This window comes from Lacerta agilis, chromosome 14 (genome assembly GCF_009819535.1).
Source record: "Lacerta agilis isolate rLacAgi1 chromosome 14, rLacAgi1.pri, whole genome shotgun sequence".
Classification (NCBI taxonomy): Eukaryota; Metazoa; Chordata; class Lepidosauria; order Squamata; family Lacertidae; genus Lacerta; species Lacerta agilis.
The window spans coordinates 41791676-41817263 of NC_046325.1; the positions used below are offsets into that span (position 1 = coordinate 41791676).

The 25588-nt window shown below is 41.8% G+C and overlaps 1 protein-coding gene across 2 annotated transcripts; it reads right to left on the reverse strand.

The window, feature by feature from the left end:
* Positions 1–1196: 1196 nt before the first annotated feature.
* IMMT (inner membrane mitochondrial protein) lies at positions 1197–24366 on the reverse strand. 2 transcript variants are annotated; one of them, XM_033168925.1, is made up of 15 exons: positions 24255–24366; positions 20088–20161; positions 19172–19358; positions 17898–18021; positions 16147–16278; positions 14023–14109; positions 12304–12440; positions 10527–10630; positions 10073–10208; positions 8059–8188; positions 6929–6943; positions 5355–5578; positions 4295–4426; positions 3126–3255; positions 1197–2172 (listed from the first exon to the last, which is right to left on the reverse strand). In XM_033168925.1, exons 1-15 carry the CDS (start codon positions 24294–24296, stop codon positions 1565–1567), a joined length of 2262 nt encoding a protein of 753 aa, XP_033024816.1. In that variant the 5' UTR covers positions 24297–24366; the 3' UTR covers positions 1197–1564. The 2 variants fall into 2 exon arrangements, with proteins under 2 accessions (XP_033024816.1, XP_033024817.1); XM_033168926.1 differs by lacking the exon at positions 6929–6943.
* Positions 24367–25588: the final 1222 nt, after the last annotated feature.

Sequence of the window (25588 nt, forward strand, 5' to 3'; positions counted from 1 at the left end):
AAGATCTTGGGGGGCAAGTTCTGCTCAGTGCTTCAGCTTCAAAAATGTAGAGATGCTCACATGGGGGCAGTTCCAGGGTTGCTTTGACTATATGTGATTTTGGTTACACACATAGTTCCTGGAGTGTAACCCCTGTGCCGTCTGTAAGTCAACTGTGTTTTTTCTACACCCTGTATAACCTCTATCATGCCTCTGATCCAGGGTTCAGCAAGGTTTACCTCGCCTGGTCCGGTTCACTCCAGCAGAAATCCCTCTGTGGGCCAGATTGTGTGCGCAATTTCTGGCACCGCGGAAGATAGTCCCCTCAAGAGCATCATTTGCACCATGCTCTGGCATACTACCCTTAAAAGATGTATCTGACAAGTTATCCAAGAGCAATATTTACATTAGGTAGAAAAGAAATCAAAGTTGCTGACCTTACCAGGAATCTTAATCAGCCAGTCCTTTAGCTTTCAGAAAGGATTGCCTAAACACTTCAAAGCACCTATCCACAGTACTTTGTCCAGAAGTCCATATTTCCTGCACTCCTGAGAACTTCAGAATTTACAGTCCTGTTACCACATACCACCTTATTAGAATTACTAGTGGTTTAAACCCGTTAAAATAACGGACGCTAGAACATTTCTGACACAAAACCCAAGGTCCTGAAGTGCAGGGAGCAGGGCAAACCATGCGCTCCCTACATGGCGTTAAGATTCCTGAGGGAGAAATGACGGCGTGTTTCCTTTTATTGTTCCTGTAGAACAGGTTTCCTTCCGGATGTGTGGGGCTCCCAGCCCCTTTCGGAGTGTGGGGCGGTGGGTGGGGAAGCGAGTGGGATGAGGCGGCAGCGGCAGCATCATCTCCCGGGAGGCTTCGCCCCCCCAACCGGTTCTCCTCCTCCTGCCCAGCGGCGAGAGTGGCAGCGTGGCCTCCCTTCTCGGCCTCCCTTCAGCCTCTGGAGCGCCAGCGTTCCATTTCAACCGCCGTTTCAACTGCCGCTGCTGCTCCCGGCCCGATCTCTGCTCCAATCCCTGTGTCCGTGGGGCACATGCTCAGTAGCGCAAACCCAGAGACACAGGGACTGGATGCAGAGACACTTGCGTTTTATATATATAGATAAGGAGTAGACCAACCCAGTAAACATCCTAAGAGCAACTATTTTGTTTCAGGATATTACTTATCTAAGCAGGAATGGGGGGAGGAAAAGCAAGATGGTGGGTTTAACACCATTTATTTAAGTGCACCAAGTGGGTGAATCAGTAATAGAGGTTATAAACATTATTTTGGTTGGCTCACAAGCCAGATCAGTTACCTGGAAACTTAAAATTTTGTAAAGCAAGTTGCAAAAAAAAACATTCCAGACATGATAAATGGCTGAGGGGGGGAGGAGATACAAATGCAACCTGTGCTAAGTGAGAAGAAAACTAGAGACTGAACACCACGTCTTGCCAAGTGACATCACAACTCTGGTACGGTTTCAAAACCACCTAGATCTAAACCTTTGGTTTCCTCCCTGGCACTGTTACGAATCTTGCATTTGTGTGGTTCTGAAGACACGGTAGTCTTGCATAGCTCAACTGCATCAGTCCACCTGAGTTGTTCCTAAACCCACAGCAGTGGCATAGGCAGTCAGGATATCCACCACTTGTTTTGCCTCTAGCGTCATCCGAGCTTCATTCAGCCAGTCCTGAGCCACTCTCCTGGATTCCCCTTTCAGCTGATTGACAAACTTAGCTGCCAGCTCCAGGTCTCCATGTTCGATGCAATAGGATGCATAAGAGAGCAACTTAAATGTGTCCAGGTCTTCGGGGCCTAGCTCAGAAGGCGGCTTCAGCTGCTGAGGGTGCATGAGGAGAAGAGATTGAAGGTAAGAGAGGAAGTACTGATACAAGCTGTTTCTCGTTTCGTCTATCAAGGCCACCCTCTTCGCCAGCTTTTGGACAGTGTGGAAGCGTGCCCTTAGTGCCTCTTCCGTGTACACTCCTCGACTGAGCGATTCCCGTGGAAGCGCAGCTGTTAAGGCCTGGGTGAACGTGTTGTCAGAACAGCTGGCTTGGATGGCTTCCACTGCACTCTCCAGGGGCTCGGTGGGGCTGTCTCCAGAAGCAGTTTTCATGCTTTGCTTTAGAGCTTCAACCGAAAGCCACAACTGATGGGCCTTCCTGGCTTCCTCCTCAGCAACAGCATGGCCTGTAACATAAAATCCCACAATGGCTTAACGGCAAGTCCACTTTTAAACCGTAAATAAGTGGCTCAGGAACCCCAACAGCAGTAATTTCGTAGGGCAAGATTAGTACACCACACTCCAGTGCATGGCTCAGACAGAACGATGGTTTGGAACACCTGAGCCAGTGACTTCACAACCAGCTCTCAAACAAAGGTGGGCCTTAACTTGCTTAAAGCTGTTTATGTACAGCAGCTTCCACCACCTTGGCTGTGGCTGATGAGAGTTCTAGTCCAAAGCCTGGGGGAACGAGGTTGGCAAAGCCTGCTGTGCAGACTGGTCATTTGGCAGCCTACAGGAGCAAGCAAAGCATCTACTGAGACCTGGCCTTTCCAAGTTGACCTATGCATCTTATCTACAGAAGGGAAGCACCTTCCCACCACATTCTGTCATAGAGAAGAGGGGGAAAGTGTGCCTCAGCCTCTGCTGATTTGGTCTGGCAGTTCTCTCTTTAGTGGCTGGAGATTAACTCTTGAGGCCTCCCCTAAATACATCACATACAATGAAAAAGAACCAGTTATCCGGGTCTAGCATTTTCACCTTGAGTGTATCACATCATTGCAAAGTCCTTCAGTCTGCTCCCGATTCACAAAGGGCCATGCCAGAATTTTAGTGTGGAGCAGACCCTCTGAAATTTATAAGTTAAGTCCATTAAGGTCAGTGGTGTATTCAGTAAAACATAGCTGAATACCATCAGGAGCAGAGAGAGATCACAATTTGTTCCCACAATCAGTGCAAGCGGTAGCATCCACCTCTTTGTGCACAACAGCTGCAGGGACTGCCTCTCACCATTCCAACCAACCACACCAGGTTCCAGGGGGTACTGACATGCTTGGAGCTAGTATGATAGATCAGGGTTAGTCAATCAGAAAACGAAATTAGCCAGACAGCACACTCCTGTCAGGTTTCCCATACTCACTTTCAACGGCCTGCTCAATTCCCCTCAGCCTGGCATAGGCTGTGTTGATGTCCAGAGTGAAATTGTCAAGCTGTTCCTGAGTAAGGCGTTTATACTGCATTTCTTGTTCACCGAGTTTTTCTGACAAGTCCTGAAACCAAACACATTATCAAAATAAGCTTTCATGAACACTATCATCTTCACAAGGCGAGTACACCACAGTGTTAGAAACTGAGATATGAAAGCTAGGAGCTAAACGGCACCTTAAACCTAGGTTATGGGCACCACAATGGAGTGTCTAGGTGCTCTTTTTTATAATAATACAAAGCTGAAAATGAATGAACTGCAGCTAAAATCTTATGCTCATTTTTCACATGGTCTAGTTCTCATTGTAAGACTGCAAAAAAATACTTCCACTGCCCGCCCCCCTAATATTCTTAGGAGGGTCTCTTCTCCAGTCTTCAGAGAGTCGCTGGAAGAGGAGGCAGAAAAGGGTCCTCTTTACTTTCAGCAGTGGCAGTTTTCTGAAATTTTAAATGTAGTACTGTGCCCGGAGCTTAGAAACTGCTCACAATGAAATTCCCTGTTGCAAAACGCACCTAGAACAATGGGAGTTTCGAATGCTGCTACACCAGTGATCATCTTCTTAAGAACCATTTCTAAAAATGTCAGATTTTTAGTGCCTATTTGAGGGGGGCAGTGTACTTTGTAGCATCAAGAAACCGTCTTTTTTCATTAATATTTAAAATGATTTATGATAGAGCCTGTCCTGATGGAGAAAAAAAAATGCTACAACAAAGAATTTTTGACACCTTTGTGCCTACAATCGGATTTAAGACATCAAGTATGTAATAAAACATATTGTCCCACATATACTTGGAATTAAATCATGTGTTTGCTGAGGTCAGTGGAAATAAATCCACAAATGCACAATCTTAAGCACTTACATAGAAACAACTTCAGCTAAGATCATTGCACTTCTGCATTATCATGGCTGGGATCAAGATTTTAAGAAGGCAATGAAATTATTATTATTATTATTATTATTAATTTGTACTCTGGGTGGCTTCCAACAAAAGATTAAAAATGCATTAAAAATACGTTAAAAAGGCAAGTTTTTTGAGACTATAGTGAAGCAAAATGCTGCCCTCAAAGCTAACGGACCCTTCACAATCATATCAAAACCCCACCTGGTCAAATTGCAGCTTGAGTTCTTGCTCTTGGATTTTGAGCACATCTCTCAAGTGATCAGCATGTGCAGCAGCCTGCCGGCGGAGCTGAGTCCTCATTTCAGTCTCCATTACTTCTCTGGCTTCTTCAACCTGTCAAAAAGTCACTAGCAGTCACCACTTTGTAGCCTATGGGGCCAATGTAATTAGCTGATTTTACAAGAACAGATACCCACGCCTGAGCCCTTGGACATAGAGCAATTTTATCTAAGAAATTGGACCCATTCCCTAAGAGATCGACAAAACCTTAGTAAACAGTGCTGTGTCATGTGAACTAATACATTGTTGAACTTGTCGCTACAACAACCATTTTGAAATTTCTGACTGCCTTTTCCATCTTTAAAAAGAGCTAAGTGCTTTTGAAAGCAAAACAGGCTTAACATGAACCTGTCCTTTGAAGTCTAATTGAAAAAGTCACAAAAAGGAAAAAAAGGTGTCTCGTTGCGAATATGCTGGGGAAGTTAAATGGAGGTGCATACAAAAAAACCTGTTGAGCACTTTCTTATGTTTCCTTCTTTTACAGTAAAATGCAGGCACATTATTTTCTTAAAGGAGCAGCTTTTTCAGGATTTTTACAAGACTTATTAGTGACTGAAGAAGACAGTTAAAAAAGAGTTTTTAGATGGGTGCATGGTCATACTGGTTTGATGATGCAGAGTATGGCCATTTCCCATAAATCTGCAAAGAACTGCGCCTTATTTCTGAACAACCCGCATCACAGCAACTGCTTAGCTGTCTCTGTTGCTGCAGCCAGCTCCACTTATTAATTGGTCCAAATGCTTCCCTTGACTGTGTCTGCTGGTAGATGGATCTTGTGTCTAAGGTGGGTCCCTGGGCAGTGCAACCAGGTAACTGAAAGTATGTACTGAAAACCTATTGAGAACCAGATCCAGAGTGTACAAAGCTGTACCGAGATCTGCTCATATTACTCAGCAGAATTAACGTTCAGTTTTCTTCCCTTTCAAACGACTACACAGAGAGAATGATCATGACAAGACTGGAAAATAAGCACAGTGCTTACCTTCTTTTCCTGTTCAGTTTGGATTTCACTCTTATGATGTTCTAGTGCCTTTGCCACTGCTGACTCGAAAGCTTTTTTATCTTCCAGTTTCTGCTTTTCCAGGGCTGTCTCAATGTGCTGCTGTTCTCGAACTCTCAACTCCACCAGCTCCTTGTTGAGTTGGTCTATACGTCGGTGAGCATGAGCAATGAGAGAGTTCAAGTCGTCTGTTGTCAGCTTGCCAGCTGAAGAGAGAAGACGGTTAGATACAGCAAACTGTAAAAAGGACACCAGACCTTTATAATCTATTTATTTGCATGAGCAAAGCAGGTAATAGACAATATTTTAAACTGATGTGACTGGTCAAATATGACTGCATATTCCCCTTGGTTCAGAGCACAGGGTAATACTGTTCATTCAAAAGAAAGCTGCCAGGTCTGAAACCCAAGAGGGGTTTCTGTGCTTTTCAAAGAAAATGTTCACCAAATTAAGCTTCTCTCATTATAGTTCTCATACCTAGAAGCAGGAAGTCATCTGTGTTGAGTCTAAAATTTCAGGATAACTTTTGGGGTCTGGGACTAGTATTAAATGAAAGGAGGAAAAAAGTTATGCCCACTGACCTAACCCGATAAAAGCAAAAATATACTTTACCTAAAGATCATCCCAAGCAAACAAAAAACAAACAATAGCATATACAGTGGGATTTGTGTAAAAAAAATGGACAAAAATTGCATTGTCCGAGGGAACTTAAATCAGGAATTTCTGAACAGTCTCATGGAGTCAACAAACTACCGTTAAAACAATAACGTTAAGAAGTAAATTTGTGCACTGTACTTTTATTTCTCAAAGAGCCAAATGAAACACTGGAATAGCTGAAAAGAATACTGCAGCAAATATTTTGGTCTGAATATAAAGGATGAAGTCTGCCGGCAAACACGTTTAAGTTAAAACTGGTAGGTTTGATACCGGAGGTTCTTACAGCACACAGGTATCTAGTTTATCCTAAGCAAGCCTCTCTCCAATGTCAGCTATAACTTAACTTTGAGAAGCAGGAACCATCCGATGCCTAGTATTTGTGTAGTATTTGCATGCGTGATATACAAGATGGGCATTTACTCCGACATGCTCCCCACTGGTCAATTTGCTTAGTCTACAGAGGGGTTGGTGTAAGCAGAAACAGATGTTTTGCTCTTGGGGCTTTAATAGCTGACTCTTCTGCTATAGTAGATTTTCTCAAAGGGAATGAAGTTTGGTGGCATGGATCTAACAGTGACCGTTTTTTACATTCAGTCCTACATTCCAGCCATCTGTAAAACAATCATCTGCAGACAGCTTAGGGATATGTTTTTACTCATGTCACCATCACATATGACTAGAGGTGCGTTGGTGATTATCTACACTCGTAGCCTTGTGATTATCAAAACAGATCATCTTCTTTTTAGTAACACACCAAACTAGAGCCTCTAGTTACTCTTTGAAGTAAAAATCCAAACAATTGAAGCAACTTGGATACATGTACTTGCCATCCCATTCCCAAGAAGAAATGCACAAGACACAAAGCGTTTACAGAAAGCAGAAATGAGAAAAGAACTCACCGATATCAGTTATCTCTGCAAGAGAAAATGAAGGTTTGGGAAAATCAAAGCATGTCCACAGAAGCAGATCAAAAAGCTGTTAAAAGCATGCAGGAGTAGAAGAGCACAGATGCAAGCAGACAATTCAATCATTAATAAAGAGTACACTTGAAAGTGCAGCATGGAATGGTTCATTTCAGAAAACCAACTGGGCCATGCTGAAGTGCGGAGGCTTACAATGATCTAAGTCAGTTATGGCTGTGACTTGGAGAGGGTGAAGGGTGCCTGGTGTTTCTCCCCCTCAAAAGGTCTTCTGTCCAGAAAAGCTTTATCAGACCCCACCAAACTCAAAAAGCCCAGATTTCATGCAAGAGTTTTTAACCTTTTTTAAAAGCGCAAACAGCGCTAGAGTGTGCATGCTGATATTCTCCTTAAAAATATTATTGTACTCCCTTCTGAGAGGGTACAACTTAGTGTCTCCAATTCAGATAAACTGAGAGCACAGGCACACCCCCCTCAAATGTGTTATTCAGCCATAGTTTATCTGTTATCCCTTTACCCTCTTCTATTAAATACTTAGATGAGAGCAGAGTGAAGGAAACAAACTCTGAGAACTACTGTTCCAACAGCAATAAGTTCTATTTATAAAGGAAATGTACACCCTGCCTCTCTTTTCTCTGTAAATCAGACTTTATCTAGGTTAACAAAAATCCTTTTTCTTTTACTTCTAATTTATGGTTTTTAAATGTTTTTAGCTTCTCCCCATTTTAATTTTTGACCCTAACCCATTTATTAAAAGCTCAAATATATAAGGCAGCAACCATTTTAGCCATGTCCAATATGTGTGACCGTGCACACACATGCATTGCGCCAAACCCATAAGTTCCCAAACACCATAGTATAGTTCATCAAAGTGACAAGAGAGCCCTGCTTGCAAAGGAACAATCAAGAGCTCCCTTTAAGTTACTGATTGTTCCTTTGTAACTGTCTGTACCTGGCCCCGCACCTGACATCACACATTATGTTAGGTGTGCTTTGTGAGGAATGGGCTCCTGGGCCAAATTGGGACATCAATGCAAGCTTTATTTAGTGCTCTAAACTTTGGTGTACCAGTAGAGATTGTCAGGACCACAACTAAACATATTACTTACTTAGTCCCTTCCAACCAGAATGAACTTCTGGAGTAACACTATCAAGCTCTTTCTGAAATTCTTCTCTTGCTTTGGTTACAAGTTCATGGTACTGAGTTACTATTTTAGCTTCTGACTGGGCTGCTTGCACCTAAGGGGGAAAAAAGAAAAGAGAAAAGACAAAATTAAGGCGGGTGTTACAACTGATATACAACACTGGTATCAGGCACTGCAAATATGTCTAGCTGGCAACACAATGAAGTAGATTAAAAATGAAATTAATATTCAAATACTCATCCAAATTCATTAACCACTCTTTGCAGATACCAGACGTCACTGCATTACATACTCAGCTGGAAATTAGGGCAAAGGTCTAATTGCAAATGCATGTACTGTAGTTAAAGCAGGGAGGGGTAGTTGAAAGGGCTTTTATACAATATACTCATCTGAATGTACTGAATATTTAGAGCAGACACAAAAAGGCCTAAACTAGGACAACTACATTTGCGTTGAATACAGAATCTAATACAAGGCAGGCAGAGGAATCACATTTCAACAAAAAGGCTATATAGGCAGACATCTTATCCCTCTTGAAGACAGAGGAAATAAGGAACAGGGACATTAAATTACTGCACAGCCACTAACTGGTTCATTGGTTTAAACATTTTTACTCCGGTACATTACAAAAATCAGAACCAAAAAGCATTTTTTTAAAGTTACAAAATAAGAGCAGCTAAAGCAAAATTGGCACAAGTCTTGCCTGCATATATTTGACAGTGGAAAAAACCAGGAAATCCAAAATTAGCCACATTTTCCAAATTTCATCCAAACCAGGAAACAATGATTACCAGCTTCTGAACAAGCCAGGATATTCAACTAAGGTTTACTATTAGCTTCTTTCAAAGCTGGTAACCATGGTTTTCCAATTTGGATGAAATTGGGGGGGGGTATGGTTAATTAGAGGCTTCCTACCTGTTTGGTGCAGAGAAAGGAGGAAAGTGACTCCATGCACATGCTAAATGCTTGTGTTGTTCTCAGCTTAATAAGCAGACTACCTGAACTAGCTTACTAAGTTAAATCACAAAGAGCAATTCTAAAAAGAGATGTGGTCTCTCCTATTTCCAGAAGCTTAAGAGAGACATGCACGGAGAGCTACTGTGCCTAATCACAATTGGTTACTAATACTTTATTAGCAACCAGCTGTAAAGGCCACACAGCCCACAACATTGATTTTGAAATATCTTAAGGAAAGTGACAAAGAGCTGAGCATCTTCCAAATACAGGTAACTCCCAATTTACCCAGAGGTTACATTCCAAGACACCGCACATTCAAGTGAAATTGCATATATATGAAACATAACTGAAAAATTCTGCAAACACCCTGTTCTGCCCCCCCACGCCCCTTTGGGGATACTTCCGAATTCGGCACAATACGCGTGTGCACAGTTGCGCACATATTGAACATGCGTAAATGGGAGGTTGTCTGTACTCAAAAAGGTTCCCTGAATCTTAGGCTCGAGGCCAAGAAAAAGCAGCTTAGTGCCATCTCTGAATATAGCTGTGCATTTACATGCTGCACCCAGTGGTTTTTTTTCTGGGAGGACGTGGGGGGACACATACCCCTAAACATTTTGTGAATCTAAGTTTGGCCTCATTGAGGGGCAGTATTTCAATATGAGTAGAAAAATGAGAGTACCCCAAACATTTTTTTTAGAAAAAAAGCACTGGCTGTACCCAATGACTATCATTGCCTCAAGCCCTTTACAACTCATATCAAAGTCTCAGATTCTGCCAACATAAAAAAGTCATAAGACTTTTTCACCACTCTCTACTTCCTTATGGTTCAAATACAGCAGTTTAGAAGATGAGGTTAGTTCTCAGATGCTCCAGTATCCCAAAGACAATCTCCGCAAGTACTCAAGTGCTCTGTTATAATGTGACTATAACATACGTTATGCTATGAATATGTCATAAATATAACATATTCATAAGCATTCAATTGGAAATCATTAAAGCTAATTTAGCCAAAGTTTACCTTTTTGACCACATTGTCCAGATCAACAATCATATGACGAAGGTTCTCTTCTGCAGCTTGGATGTGAGGTTTGGCCCCAGGAATCTGAGACTTCTTGGCACCATCAATCACTTCCTTCGTTTTCTCCAATTCTTCTCTAAACAGAATCAGAAGCCACCAATTAGCTATATTAATATTCACTGTCTGTTAAAAAAAAAAACGTAAAATGTAAAATCTGTCAGTCCATGGCATGTTTGGGAGTGCTGTTGGGGTGAGGGCTGAGCCCACCATTCCTAACCACTGAAAATCAAGCTTGATGTCTACATAAAGAGCTATTTTACATGCATAGCCCCATATTGGGCTCTATTACTTAAGTCACATTTAAACATTTTATTATTATTTTTATCATCTTAATTTCATAAAATCCCGTTGTTTTGCTTTCTACCGGATTACTGCTGAAGCTAAGAAATCGTACTTGGCTTTTAAAAGGACATCTGCGGCTTCATCCACAGCTCTTCTACGATCCTTCAATGCTTCCTCCAACGTCCTCCACTGAGTTGCCTTTTTATCACTTGGAACCTAGCAAAATGCACAATCATCCTCAATTTCTCAAGTTTCTAAATGCTTGTTCGAAATCAGCACACACTTACACAAATTACCAAAAATCTATCAGATGCCCCCTCAGCTGATAAATTCTACATGTTTACAAAAAACATGGAAAATGATTAGAGTAGCTTGCCATCAAATTTGTTGTGCAACATGTATTTTTACAAACGTTTCTCTACACAAGCAGAAAAGTCTGCGTGATGGCAAGCAGAAAAGGAAGATCAGACCTACATCATGCTCTGATGAAGCAGTATATACAGAAACAGGTAATTCCATCCAGCCATCAGAGTAAGAATTTCCAGTTATCATGAGAGTCACCTTCTCAGATATAGTTGAAGAAACCAAGTACAGTGGTACCTTGGTTTGCAACCGCTTTGGATTACAACTGCTTTGGATTACAACCACGTCAAACCCGGAAGTGTGTGTCCCCTTTTTTTAGATTACACCCCCCCCCTTTTTATTACAACCATTTTGGGGGGGGAGGCCCCATTGGCGAAAGCGCGCCTTGGGTTACAACCTGTTTTGGTTTACAACCGGACCTGCGGAACGGAGTACCACTGTATGAAAATATCAAAATGAAACCATCATAATCACAGAAAACTGTCATAGGAAGACTACAGGGCTTAACTAGCATCCACATCCATTAATGGCTAAGACCAATCATTCTGGCTAGGACACCAGGCCATGTCTGCAACTGTGATGGATGCAGACCTCTCTCCATCTTCCTCTCTCTCAAAGAACATCATATTCTCATCATATGAGACATGCCTCTCATCTGCAGATGGTGCTGAGGTCTTGTCAGAGAAGTTGCACTAAAGCAAATAAGAGTGAGAGTCCTGAGGTTGAACGTTTTTAATGTCCCACAGCTACTGTGCAGGTTTTCCAAAAACCCTTCATTGGAAGGTAGTAAATAAAGACACAAATACAGTAGTAAGAACTACCCATAACATCAGTCCTTGGAACCAAAATAACGAGGGGATCCTCAAGTGTTGATGACAGAAGATACCCAGGATTGTCAGACAGTGGACACAGGAAGGAAAGGAAGGGAGCATGGGTGATTGTAGCAGCACGGATAATAAGAATCCTGCCAGTAAACAACTTGACACCTATCTATAGGTATCTATCAAGAGAAGCCAGTTCAAAACTTCTTGGCAACAGTTGTCCCATGCAAAAACATCATAGTAACAGCAAAGTAGGGTTGATCCCTCCAGTCCTGATTGCTGCAATAAATAAGGCCTTCGCAACAGTCATGCTCCTAATACCATGAAGGGCGAGTGGTATGGTAAAGTGAATGACAGGTCTCTTATGAGCAATCCTGGCAAAGAGGGGGCAGATTTCATCCAGCCATTTACTCATTGCAGAGCTACACTTGGGTCAGATGAAAAGGAGAGCTGGATGAAGCCTGCATACAGATCATACCCAATTCCAAAACTCTGGATGACTTCTGGCAGATTCATACAGATCTTAAATAACACACATACACACACTGTTCTTCTTTCATTAAATCCTGGGAAAATTCCTTTCCTATATTACAAATAACTACGACAACGATGACATATACCCCACTTTCCTATTAGAAAGCGAAGTAGCTTTGGATTTATTTAATTGTAAGTCACATTCTGAAGTAATTAAGCAAACACACACACCTCAGAATTATCCATAGCCTCTCTTAACTTCTGGGCATGAAGATTGACAGCCTGCACGGCAGCCTCCTGGAGTGTAATTGCATGCACGGTTGCACGAGCAGTGCCATTCAAAGCACTTTCCAAGGTCGCTGCAAGAGCTGGTGAGAGAAGAAGTAAAACAATTTGGCTTGTCCACTTCTCACCTTGCATAGCATGGTTTTGTATTTCCTTCTTCCCCTATGCATCTGGTCCATGCCGCTGGCTCAGATTATGGCAGCTGGGCTGCTTTCTGGGGGCAAACTATCATCAGCTTGCGGGATTTGCACTGGCTGCCCAATCTGCTACTAAGTTCAAGATGCTGGAGCTAACATATAATTTACTGTATTTTATTGATTAAATTTATATTCAACCCTTCATCTGAAGATCACAGGGCGGCTTCCAGCATAAAAAATGCAAAATCAAAATTAAAGAAACAAACTCCCACACTTTGAAAAAGGCCACAGATTTTTTAATCAGACAACGGCCTAGTTATAGAGGAACATTTCTGCCTAGCACCTAAAGATATGTAATGAAAGCAGTAGGCAATCCTCCCTGGCGAGAGCATTGTACAAATGGGGAGTCACCACAGGAAAGGCCCGTTCACATGTTGCCACCCTCCAGACATCTCATGGAGCAGGCACATGAAGAAGGGGCTGAGATTATGATCACAGGATCTGAGTTGGTTCATATGGGGAAAGGTAGTATATGTATTACAGTGGTACCTCTGTACTCAAACGAAATCTGTTCTGGAAGACCGTTTGGCTTACGAAACGTTCGGAAAATGAGGCGCGGCTTCTCATTGGTTGCAAGAGCTTCTTGCACTCGGCAGAAGCCGCGTTACACGTTCGGGTTCTGAAAAACTTTAGAAAATGGGAGCATTTATTTCTGGGTTTTCGGTGTTCAAGAACCGAACCGTACGACAATGGAGGCGTTCGGGAATCGAGGTTCCACTGTGTGGTCCTGAGGCACACATATAGCCATGGACAGCTAAGGACTAGGTTACTTAAGAGACCAGGTTATTCCTATATACCCAGGTCACTGCAGTCTGCAGGAGAACTTCTCCCACGAGTTCCAAAAATACAATAAACCCACTCCACAGCAATTTGGATAAGAGCTTTCAGCGCAGCTGCTCCTGTTCTGTGGAATAGCATTCCTGTCGAGATACGACATGTGCCCACTATCTGCACTTTCCAGAAACAATTGAAGACATTTTTTGTTTTGATTGGCTTTCAACTGAAAGGCCTGGGGGAAAGCATTACTGCACAGAGCCTAAGCTGCGAGTGAATGTAAGGTGTGAAACTGTAAAACTGGTTCCACTGCTTATATGGTATAGCAGTTAAGGGCGGGAATTGAATAATTTGTAAATCTATACACCAAAATAAGTTGCAGTTACATTCTGGGAGGGCAGAAAAATGATTAGAGATGCTTCCACTCCAAAGCAAAATGCTTAAACTACTGCAACTCAGACATTCTTCATAGGATTTTTCTGAAAATGTGGACAAAGTATACCCCTCCCCAGGTAGGTCATTTTAATGCCAAGACAAAGCTGACAGGGCAAAGTGAATTTTTATGAAAACGGCTTTCAGCTTTACACTGATAGAATGCTTCAAAAAAACAAGCCACCTTTATCACACAGATACTCTTGCAGCTGAAAAGCAAGCCGAACTTGAAACTGCCAAGGTATACTGTTTGCCTACATACCAGAAACCTTCGCTTGTTCCTCTTTATCTTGCTTTGCAAGACGAGCTGCAACCTCATCAGCTGGCCTCTCTTTTACACGTTTTTCACCTAGGTATAAAGGTTTGTATTTTAAAAAAACACTGAAAACTAAAACCAAGATTGACAGAAGTTTGTTCACGAGGCAGCTATTTCACTGCTAAGAAACAGCAGAGAGATCAGTGTTCTAGAAGTGTATTTTGCCAACAAACTGGTCATGCTCCATGATTAAATCAACCCACCTAGCAATAATAAATTCAGCAAGGTGACAATGCACTCAGAAATCACCGAGAACTCAACACTACAACGTAACCACCCATGTTCCATATTTCCGTTCGCCTTCTAACAAGTGTAATACAAAGAGCCCTAGCCTTCCTCTCTAGCTTTGAAAATGGGGTCATCTCTGCACCAATTCAGAACTTTGAAGGGCTTAGTTAGTGCAACGAAAGAGAAAATCCCTGCCCACTTCAAGGTAGAGGGGTATGTTGAGGCTGCCCATTTTGGTGGTGGGTTTTCCTCTGGCCTCAGAAGGCAAACTGGACCTGAATGTGGTGGTGGGCAGCCAAGATGCTGAGAGCATGTTGGTCAGTCAATGCCCAAAACAATTGCCTGTTCCCATCTCCAAGATGTGGACCTGGGAAGAAACCGTCTTCAATATCCCATGGAGGCACAGCATGAGGAAGTGACCTGTGGTTGCACCTCTATAGTCACTTCCTGACCTGGGAGTAAGCTTTATTGGGCAAAGAAAAATGACTTTCTTCCAGAGAAACATGTATTAAGGTTGTTTTGAAGGGCAGGAGCAAGGTCCATATAACCACAGATTCTGGCTAGGCTATTGAATACAGCCAAAATTCCTGGTGAATGCTATCATCACTTACAAATATATTCTCTTTTCCTTCATGTATCTTGATTAAAATTTGATAAGGCCACCAGAGGGCAAGCAGCCTGAAGACAACTAGTTAATCACTTCTGACCTAGATAGAGTATAAAGATTTTTAGTGGTTTAGATTGATGCTGATACTCTTATTCTCACCTAAAATCCAAAGAACTGGTGGTGGTGGTGGTGGTGGAGGAGGAGGAGGAGGAGTTTGGATTTGATATCCCTCTTTATCACTACCCGAAGGAGTCTCAAAGCGGCTAACATTCTCCTTTCCCTTCCTCCCCCACAACAAACACTCTGTGACATGAGTGGGGCTGAGTGACTTCAAAGCAGTGTGACTAGCCCAAGGTCACCCAGCAGCTGCATGTGAAGGAGCGGAGACGCTAACCTGGTTCACCAGATTATGAGTCTACCGCTCTTAACCACTACACAACACTGGCTTAGAAAGGACATAAATACATTTATGAAAAGGGATCCATACCTCTGATCCAGAAAGAAAAGTACAGAAAAGAAAGGATGTGAATATTGTATATATGTGGCATTTTGAATACTTTTGCTATGCATTTATTTTTTATTCTTAATTCATTAAAACGATTCATCTTAACTTCCAGAGTAACCAAGATAAATATAAGACCCCACCTTGAAAATCTAAATTTCCTCAGACAGGGAGACAGAAACAAGGATTATAGGAACAATAAGCACAACTGCTGAAGATCAGCAAGAAAAGCAGTTATGTCAAAGACAGAATCGAAAATGAACACAAGAAGAAGTTAATATATTTCTAAGAAGTTAATATATATTCTTAACTACTCTACTTCCCTGCACTGACAATTTATCAGAAAACCCTGCAATTTTGAGACAGACTGTCTAGCCACTGTCTAGCCACACTTTAATATGTTAACAATATAAATTTACATATGCTCCTATTTCCTTCTGTATTCACCAGAGGGAAGCTGTCAGAATGAGAGACCATTGTAGAAAAAGAAAAAGGAGCCTTCAAAAAAGGGTCAAGAGGACAGAATTAGGAGCTGGGTGGTTGCTTCAGAAGGAAGTTAAGTCCTGTTAGTTTCTGCACCAAGCTAGCAATCACTACATTGTATACGAATGTAGAAAATAATGGAACAACCAAAGGGATACATCAGAATTTAACTCTAGTTTTGCAAAGTTCTTTTCTTTCAGAATTTCAAAAGTAGAGAGGCCAGGAGTTTGCAAAAGGAACCAAACAATACCTAGGTCAGGAGGTTTGTGTTTTCCTTCAAGAGGCGCATGACTTTTGCTCTGTTCTTTCTCCTGCATGCCTGGAGCTGGAACGGAAACAGCTTCACCTGTTGCTGAAATTATCTGAGCCGCTTCTGAACATGCTGTAATTATCCACATGCAAACATAAATTAGAACCATGACAAAAAAATCATAAATTGACATACCATCTGAAGGGAGTAACTTTTGAAAAAAGAAAAAGGGAAATGATTTGAAGATTCTGAGCCTCTTTTACCGCTTTTATTTGGTCCTTGCTCTTCTCTCTTGAGGCTTTTGAAAAACTTTATTCAGAACCACAATTGCTTGTATGTATCAAACAGCAACACCAATAAACAAAAAAATAACAACAAGAACTATATGACAGCCAAGGGAACATAATATTCTCTGTCATTGCAGATATAATATAGAAGAAGGAATCCATCAGTATCGTATTCATCAGACAAAGGTGTTTAAGGAATATGCAAACAACATGAGATGATCATACTTTCCTGGACCCTCCAATCATTAATTATTTTTCCGAAATGTGTCATGTGGTGCTGGGATCATTCTTGTACTTTCAGGCTTATTAGCATGAAATTTTTTTAAAGTGCAAGTAGATAAATAGGTACCGCTCTGGCGGGAAGGTAAACGGCGTTTCCGTGTGCTGCTCTGGTTCGCCAGAAGCAGCATAGTCATTCTGGCCACATGACCTGGAAAACTGCCTGTGGACAAACGTCGGCTCCCTTGGCCAGTAAAGCAAGATAAGCGCCACAACCCCAGAGTTGTTTGCGACTGGACTTAACTGTCAGGGGCTCTTTACCTTTACCAGCACAGGCCTCATTTTCTATACTGAGTCAATACTGTAGAAGGATGGATTATTTAATACAGGTGTCAAGAAGAACCACCTGCTGAAAATGTTTCTGTTTCAGTGTGCTTATCCAGACTGATGATTTGGTTACATGTTCATTGTATTTTTAGAAGTTTTTAATGGTTTTACAAGGTTTATGTGGGTTTTTTTTAATTGTATATTTATTGCAGATGTTTGCCATCTTGGCTTCTTTCGGCAGAAGGGTGAGATATAAAATTTAGTAATTTAGATTGCCATGTTGAGTTTTTGGAAGGAAAGGTTGCAAAGGAACATTATTTAATATAAAAACTCTATCTCCTCCCAAGGCTTGTCTTTAATGTAAAGTAGCAGATAATTAATTGGTACAACTGAAAAGCTTCTCAAAACAAATGCAGTCATGTTGAGTTTTTGGAAGGAAAGGTTGCAAAGGAACATTATTTAATATAAAAACTCTATCTCCTACCAAGGCTTGTATTTAATGTAAAGTAGCAGATAATTAATTGGTACAAGGCTTGTCTTTAATGTAAAGTAGCAGATAATTAATTGGTACAACTGAAAAGCTTCTCAAAACAAATGCAGTCGTACCTTGGTTTTTGAACAGCTTAGTTCTCAAAAGTTTTGGCTCCCGAACGCCACAAACCCGGAACTGACTGTTCCTGTTTGTGAACTATTTTTGGAAGCAAAACATCTGATGGGGCTTCCGATTGGCTACAGGAGTTTCCTGCAGCCAATCAGAAGCCACGCTTTGGTTTTCGAACGTTTTGGAAGTTGAATGGACTTCCGGAATGGATACCATTTGACTTCCAAGGTATGGCTGTAGTTTCAAGTTCCAAAGCATAAATTGCTCATAAACAAGTCAGCCCCCTCCCCCATATTTTTATAAGGTCCATAGCTTACCTTCTTCTTTCTCACTAGCAGCTGAGGGTGCCTCTGTTTTACTCTTTGCAGTTTTGGCAGCAGGCTGTTTAGATTCTTTCATGACCTCTGTTACAGAGGAGATTTTCAATGGACCTGACTGTATCTGTGTGTAGGTGGGGGGGGGGGGGAAATCTCATTGAATTGCATACTATGAAGAATGCTTGTAAGACAGATATACCACTTAAGTATGCAAAACTCCTAAAAAGGAGAGGTCCATATGAATCTCTACATTTGGGGAAATGGACAATAATTTGAATATAATAATTCTAAATGAAACCATTGTTTATAAATGCTGTAATCTACTAGACTGGGGTGGATAACTTGTGGCCTTCCAGATGCTGCTGAATTACAACTCCCATCAGTCCCACCCTGCACAAGATAGAAGAAGCGGTTTGGGGCAGTGCAAGAAAACAGCAGAAGAGAAACAACATTTCAAAGTGACAACATATCCCAAGGCTAGATTATATCTTTCATCGCGCAGCATGTCAACACACTGAAATGTTATGTGCACATGTGAGGGCACTCAGAAAGGGCACTCTTTGTCAACACGAGAATACAAGGGGAACAGAAAGCACTTGGTGAAATCCTTTCTTCTATACAACTAATAAGCAAGCACTCTCTCAGAACTGGAATCGGCAATTCTAGGGCCAGTTTATCCCAATGAAAATGTGTACAGTGGTGCCCCGCTAGACGAAAATAATTCTACGAGTGTCTTCGTAGAGCGAATTTTTCGTCTGGTGAAGCGGCAATGGAGCGCGGAGGTTTTCGCGCCAAAAAAAAAAAATCGTCTTGCGAGGCAGCCCCATTGACATTTTCGCCTTGCGGGGCAGCCTTCCGCTAGCGAATGCCTTTCGTCTAGCGAGTTTTTCGTCTAGCAAGGCATTCGTCTAGCGGGGCACCACTGTATAGTGCTATAAAAGTGTGGCAGTTGACCAATATATTTTGATAGGAGTAAAAGAATTAGGAATAGAAGTGTGCAAATGCAGCTTTAAACAGCATACATTTTAAGTAAGATGGCAGTATATCTTCATAACCCATGAAAACACAGCCTCCTTCAGTACACCCATGAAATGCTTACAACAAGAACTTTGACCCCAGCAGTTGAATCACAGTTATGAAGCCTGAGGACAGTGAATAGGATATCCAGCTTTCTAATCAGGTTTCTCAGTGGCATTAAGTGTGCAAAATCTAAAGCATAACTTAAGAATTGGAAAAATGACAGGTGTGTTATTAAAGCAAAGACAGAAACTTACTGGCTTCTTTGGTGTTGGAATACTAAAAGAAGGACCCAGTACCATGTCAAAGACGTTGCTCAAATAAGGGATGGTCTTCTCTACATTTTCTCGGAAGCGTGGATCATACTTAGCATATAAAATAGTTCCGCCTACTCCTCCACCAACAAACAAAACACTGGCTCCTATGATTTTGCCTGCAGAGACACTGTTTAAAAGGAAAGTCCATGCTAATATACAACAATAAATTTATAGTACAAGTCAGAAAGCATCAAGGATTACAGATGTCCAGTACCTAGAGGTACAGCTGTCTAATATTTTCTAAGCCAACTAATATATTGTTGGCCGTTTAATTAAGGAGGCTGAAGCAGGATATGCAGAAAGGGATTTAATACAAGACACTTAGATAGACAGGATAGTTGTAAATAAGATCTTATTACAGTTTCTATTCCATTACACTACCCAGAGATCCTTTGATAAAAGGTGGTATATAAATTGAATAAATAAAATAATAATGTCTAGCCTTGTACCTTTAATAAGCCCAAGGGCTTTCTCTAACACCTTGGGCTCCTTTGGGAGGAAGAACAGAATATAAATAAATGTAATAAAAATAATAATGGTATGGTATCCAGCCACTGTCAAAGTATCATCAGGGCAGAAGCCACACAGCTCCGCAATCTAGCTGCCACACATAAATTCCTTTCACACATTCACACCAGCTGGTGACATGATGTGCAGAATGGCCTCGGCTGATCTATGTGGAGGGGGCACGATCATGTGGCAAAAGACTGGCTCACACTTTATTTTTTGTTCACTTTTTTTGACTCAATAAAAAAGTGTGAACAAAAAATGTTTTGCTAGGCAGTGGTTTATCTAGCAAAAGGAATACCCCACTGAGGATTTATTTATTTTTTAAAAAGATTATGAATCTACCTACCCAGATTCTCCAGATGTAGCATATCCACGACCCAGACGTAATGGACGGACTGAACTTTTGCCACACAGACAAGTCTAAAGGAAAAAGTAGAAACTTGTGATTAACAATGGCTCCATTCAAACCCATTCCATGTAGTTCGAAAAGAATCACATAATCATTGTTCTGTTGTTGCAGCTTTGCTTTTTGTTAGAGGAGACTTGCAAATAACATGATTTCATTATCCCTTCTGCTGACATATACCCATGCAGAAAATTTGTGGCCCACTCTGAAGGAACACCAACCATTAACGTTTTTGTTATTTAATAAAACTACCTTGTCTGGTCATCTGGAAGCCATTTTTATTTGCCACAGGTAACCAAGCAAGTGACTACTGATAGCGTTTTTATCTACCCGTGTTTGTCATAAAATAAGACACCGTCTTATATTTTTTTCCCCTCAACAAAACAAAGAATGGCTTATTTTCAGGGGATGTCTTATTTTAACCACGTCGCTTCGGTATGCTGCATAGCCACGCCTCTCCAGGCTGTTTTAATGGGAGGTGTAGCGTCACTATGGCTTATTTTCGGGGAATGGCTTATATTTCGCAAATGCATAGAAATCCTGCTATGGCTTATTTTATGGCTATGTCTTATTTTAGGAGAAACACGGTAACTAACTCCATTGCAAGATCATGAAATATTGTAACCTCAGATCCAGACATGCTAACTGAAAGTTATACCAAGCAGATTACTTTTATCCCTCATTTCACGATCTTAAAAAGCTTACGACCCTTATTTGCTATTGAGAGGAAGTCTTGCAATCATGATATAACATTATCTCATTTCAAAAGGTCTCTTTCAAAATGATTGATAAACTGAGTCACTCTGAAAAGTATTGGTATCAGTTTACAGAACCTAAACTGACACACACACACACAAAAAGCTTGCAGGGTTGTGGGTTGTAAATATTGGCATCTAAATATTAACAACATATTAAATTCAGTCAGACACAGGTTAGTTTTAAAAATTAATGAGCTAAAAACTGCAACAACTTACTGAAATTAGAATTCCCTTCACTGAGCTGCTGCAATGTTATATAAAATATTCACACATGCCTGTGATATTCTGGCAATCATTTTTAATATCCTAATCTAAAAAGGTTTGCCACTAACTAGCAAATATCTTTCTATCTTTTTTAAAAAATCCCCACAGTACTATAATACACTACTCCTTAAAAAGTGTTGGCATGACTCTGTTTTTCCACAGGAAGAATAGATGCCCAAAACCTTCATTAAAACCATATGCGAAGTTAGGAAATAGAAAACTCTGGAAGTCTGTATTCCATGACACACCCCAGCTCAGGAGTTTCCACCAATTGAAAACATAACTTAGAAAATGCCAGACAGATTGGCATCCAGAATTTGAACACCCACGCTCAAAAGGTCAGAATTGGCAGTACTTAAGTTTCTATGGTTGTGAGACTTCAATGGCTTCAAAATAGTCACAAAATAAAGTATTTGGTCAATTTGTGTGAAGGCTTTTACTCTGCATGCTAAGCTCTGTTGTTTAGTAGCTTGGATTTTCCAGCCCAATGTACCCCAAGGCTGCCCCAGAAACCTAGCATACAGAAATACAATAATCTCACTTTACAATTCATTCAGTTATATGCAACTTTATAGTGCACAGGCCTGAACTTCTCTCTCTGCTGAACTGCATAAATGATTATAGATCAGATGGTAAGATTGTCTTGTCACTGAACAGCAAGAGCAAAACATATTAAAGTTACTTACAGTGTTTAAAAACATATTTTGAGTACTTTCTAGAGAAGCTCAGAAAATTCAACAAAATGACATATGCAATGCAGTCACACGCACATTTACTAAAGTCCCACTAACATTTAACATGAGTTACACCAAAGTATGTATAAACTGGCTGTGTCTTACAGTATAATCCCATGCATATTTATTCAGACGTAAGACCCATTATGCTCAATGGAGCTCACTCCTACTAAGCGCATATAGGATTACAGCCATGGTCACAGTCCCAGACATTTTCACAGCTGTCTCTTTGAATTTCCCTTTTTGGCTTCTTTCTAAATAAATCAAAAATAACAACTCCGTAATAAGCAATCTGGAGCTCCATTCCAACTTCATCCTCGAGTCCCTTTTCTAACAGGATTCACAAAAATAACACATTAAGAACACCCATCAAAGCTCTTGCTTTTCTAATCTAAACATCAGAATTGAGTGGGCAGGAATAAGCCAGCAAGTGGGGTCCTTCAATTGTGGCATCCCAACTGCTTACCACATTGTCCATTTTTAGAATGTTAGAAACAGGGCTGATTTCAGTAGGTGTTCTTAAGGCAAGGTCTTTATCGGCATAATCCTACATATGTTTACTCAGCAGTTAGTGCCACTATACTCAGCAGGGCTTACATCTTGGAAAGTTTTAAGTATGCCATTGCATCTTTTTTCACTACCACTTTAAACTGTTCTTTTTTATGCATGTTTTTTCATGTCCCCCCCCTTTAATACAGGTACATTGTTTTATTGTTCACCATTATCTTAAAGCTTATAAGGTGCTCTGAATTCATATTACCACAGAAAATGTATGTGTGTGATATAATAATAATGATCCAGTGTCATCTTTACTGGTTACCAATTTGTCTCTGGGCTCAATTCAAAGTGCAATTATTCTTTTTAACTTTTGAAGGCATAAGTCTAGGACCAGTTTATTTCAATAATCACCTCATCAGAAAGGAAACGCCCCAGGTATTAAGATCTACCTCTGAGGCCCTGTTCTGAGCCCCCACAAACATTAGAAATGTGGTGGGTGTGCACAAGAAAATTTTGGGTTTTTGTTTTGTTTTTGCTGTTATGCTGTCCAGAATCTAGAACCTACCCTGACAGAAGTTTATCTGGCCCAACTGCTGCATACTTTCCAGCAAGACTTTGTTTCAACAGGCATTTTTGGATGCTGCTTCTTAAATGATAAACATGGGCTGTTTGCATTGTATATTTTATCAGTGAAAGCCACCTTGAGTTCCATGATAGAAATGGCAGGTATACCTGATTGCACACAAAAAAATTACACTTTGAAGAAAAACCCAGCAAGGATGAAGCTCTAACACCACTACACTTTCCAAAACTGTTACTAGTTAATTAGAACAGTAGTTTCAAGATCTCTAAATGGATAATGACAGAAGAAGGTGGGGCAGCCAGGCCTTGCTCTGCAACCAGGCTCAGCCCTAGAATCTCTTTTTGACACTGTGGCCTGTAAAACAAACAAACATCTCAAGAGTAAGTGCATAATGTTTTCTGCCACCACAGCCTGCTTAAAATGTATGAGGAAGCAGACTTTTCAGCACACTTCTCGCCGCATATATTACACAGTGTAATCTTTAGGACACAGAATAATTAAAGCAAGGTCATGTCCTTCTACCAGCTATGAGAAGGGCCTTGCCGGCTTAAAAAAAAAAATGAACCGGCGCTGTTTGCCAAAGGACACACCCCTAGAAGCCAGTTCGCTGCTTCACGTGAAAACCCCAAGAAGTGGTGAGAGAAACCCGTGGAGCCAGAGGCCCTCTTTCTGGATTTAGAGGTGACACCCAAGGAGCCTACAAGACCCAGCAGCCCTCTCTCCCTCCCTCGGGTGGCGACCCTGCCCAGCAGCCTCCTACGGCAACTGGGAGCGCCCATCGCCAGCACCGCCTCTGCACGAGAGCACGCGTTCCCACGAGCGTTTCTTGGGCCGACTCCGGCTTCGCTCTCTTCCGCCCGCCTCTGAGGAAATAAATAACTACGAAAGCCCCGGTTAAATTCGCAGCCGCGTATCTAGCTAGAGATACGGGTAGAAGTATAGATATGGATAAAGATACTGTGGACAGACACAAGCAGTGCATGATGGGAAATGTAGGCTTGAATTTATTCATTAAAAGAAGACAAACCACGCGAGTCGTCCTGGCTCCGCCTCGGCTGCCGACGCCCCCTGCTGCCCACCCACCCCCACCCCAATATGAGCAGCCAATGGGCTCCTTCGCGGGTCTTCCCTCCTCCTCATGGGCCAGGAGGGGAAGCTCGAGCGCGGGTTCATGGATACCCTTCGTCTTCGTCACGCGCGCCAAAAGGCTCCTGCCGCCCGTTCGTCTTCCCCTCACGCCTTTCTCCTTCCCCTCCCTCCACCCGCTCACCTGAGCCGCTGTGCTCCCCGCGCGGTGACAGGCCCGCAGCATGATGCCGGTTCGCTGAGGGAGGCGCTCCACGGAAAGCGGCGGCAAAGCGAGCCTCGGACCCTACGCTACTACGTACGTGCGCGCGTGCGCGTCTGTCTTCTCCTCCCCGCCCCGACCCGCCCCGCTTTTCGCGCAACCGCCCTGAGGCCGAGCTCCTGAAGAGGCGGGGCTTGCGGCTCGCCAATCCGAACGGGGGGGGCGGGCCGTGCGCGAGGGAGGGCTTCTGTGCCGCGGAGGCCAATCGGAAGGCGAGTCGCCATCAGCCCGCCTACCTAGGCAGCATACAGAGCAACAATGGTAGAGTAGGCGCAGCCTTTTGTGTCTGTGTGTTTTTGGGTCCTTAGGGAAAAACAAGCGTTGTTCTTTCTTTCTCCTCCTACTGGACGGGGGCGGTGGCTGCTAGTATGGGGAAGTTTGCCAATATTTTAACAAAGACGCTTGATAGCTCAGTCGGTAGAGCATGGGAATCTTAATCTCAGGGTCGTGGGTTCGTTTGCTGCATTGCAGGGGTTCGACTAGATGACCCTTGTGGTCCCTTCCAACTTTGCAACTAGTGAAGTGCCCTTTGAGGGTGTGTGTTTTTTCTGCAATTGAGCGGTATAAGATCAAATACAGTACATAAATACATAAACTGTTTTAACATCAAATCGCTAGCCCAGACACTGTGGGGGAAAGTTGCCACATCTCACAACAAATTTGTATTTCTTTTATTTCATAAAATGTATACACCACATAATTGTAAAAAAAACAAAACCAACAATAACAGCAACCTCAAAACAAAATTAATTAAATAAATAAATCCTTCCAGTAGCACCTTAGAGACCAACTAAGTTTGTTCTTGGTATGAGCTTTCGTGTGCATGCACACTTCTTCAGATACACTGAAATACGTGAAATACACCACCACCCCGACCCCTGCCCCAAAAATATTTTTGGTTGTTGTTTTTTTGTTAGCAATCCACACACATTGCATATTCCAGAATAAACGTTCAGCAAAACTCTATTACAAGCAGGAGATAAAGAAGATAAATAAGACCAGGAAAACTGTTCACATGGCAAGCTACACTGTAAAAGGATGGGTTACAGGTAGGTAGCCGTGTTGGTCTGCCATAGTCGAAACATGATAAAAAATAAAAAAAAATCCTTCCAGTAGCACCTTAAAGACCAACTAAATTTGTTCTTGGTATGAGCTTTCGTGTGCATGCACACTTCTTCGGATAAAAGGATGAGATCCTTGCCCATATAAACGGATTGAACAACGTGGGAACATCAGTACAGATTTAGTTAAGCGTG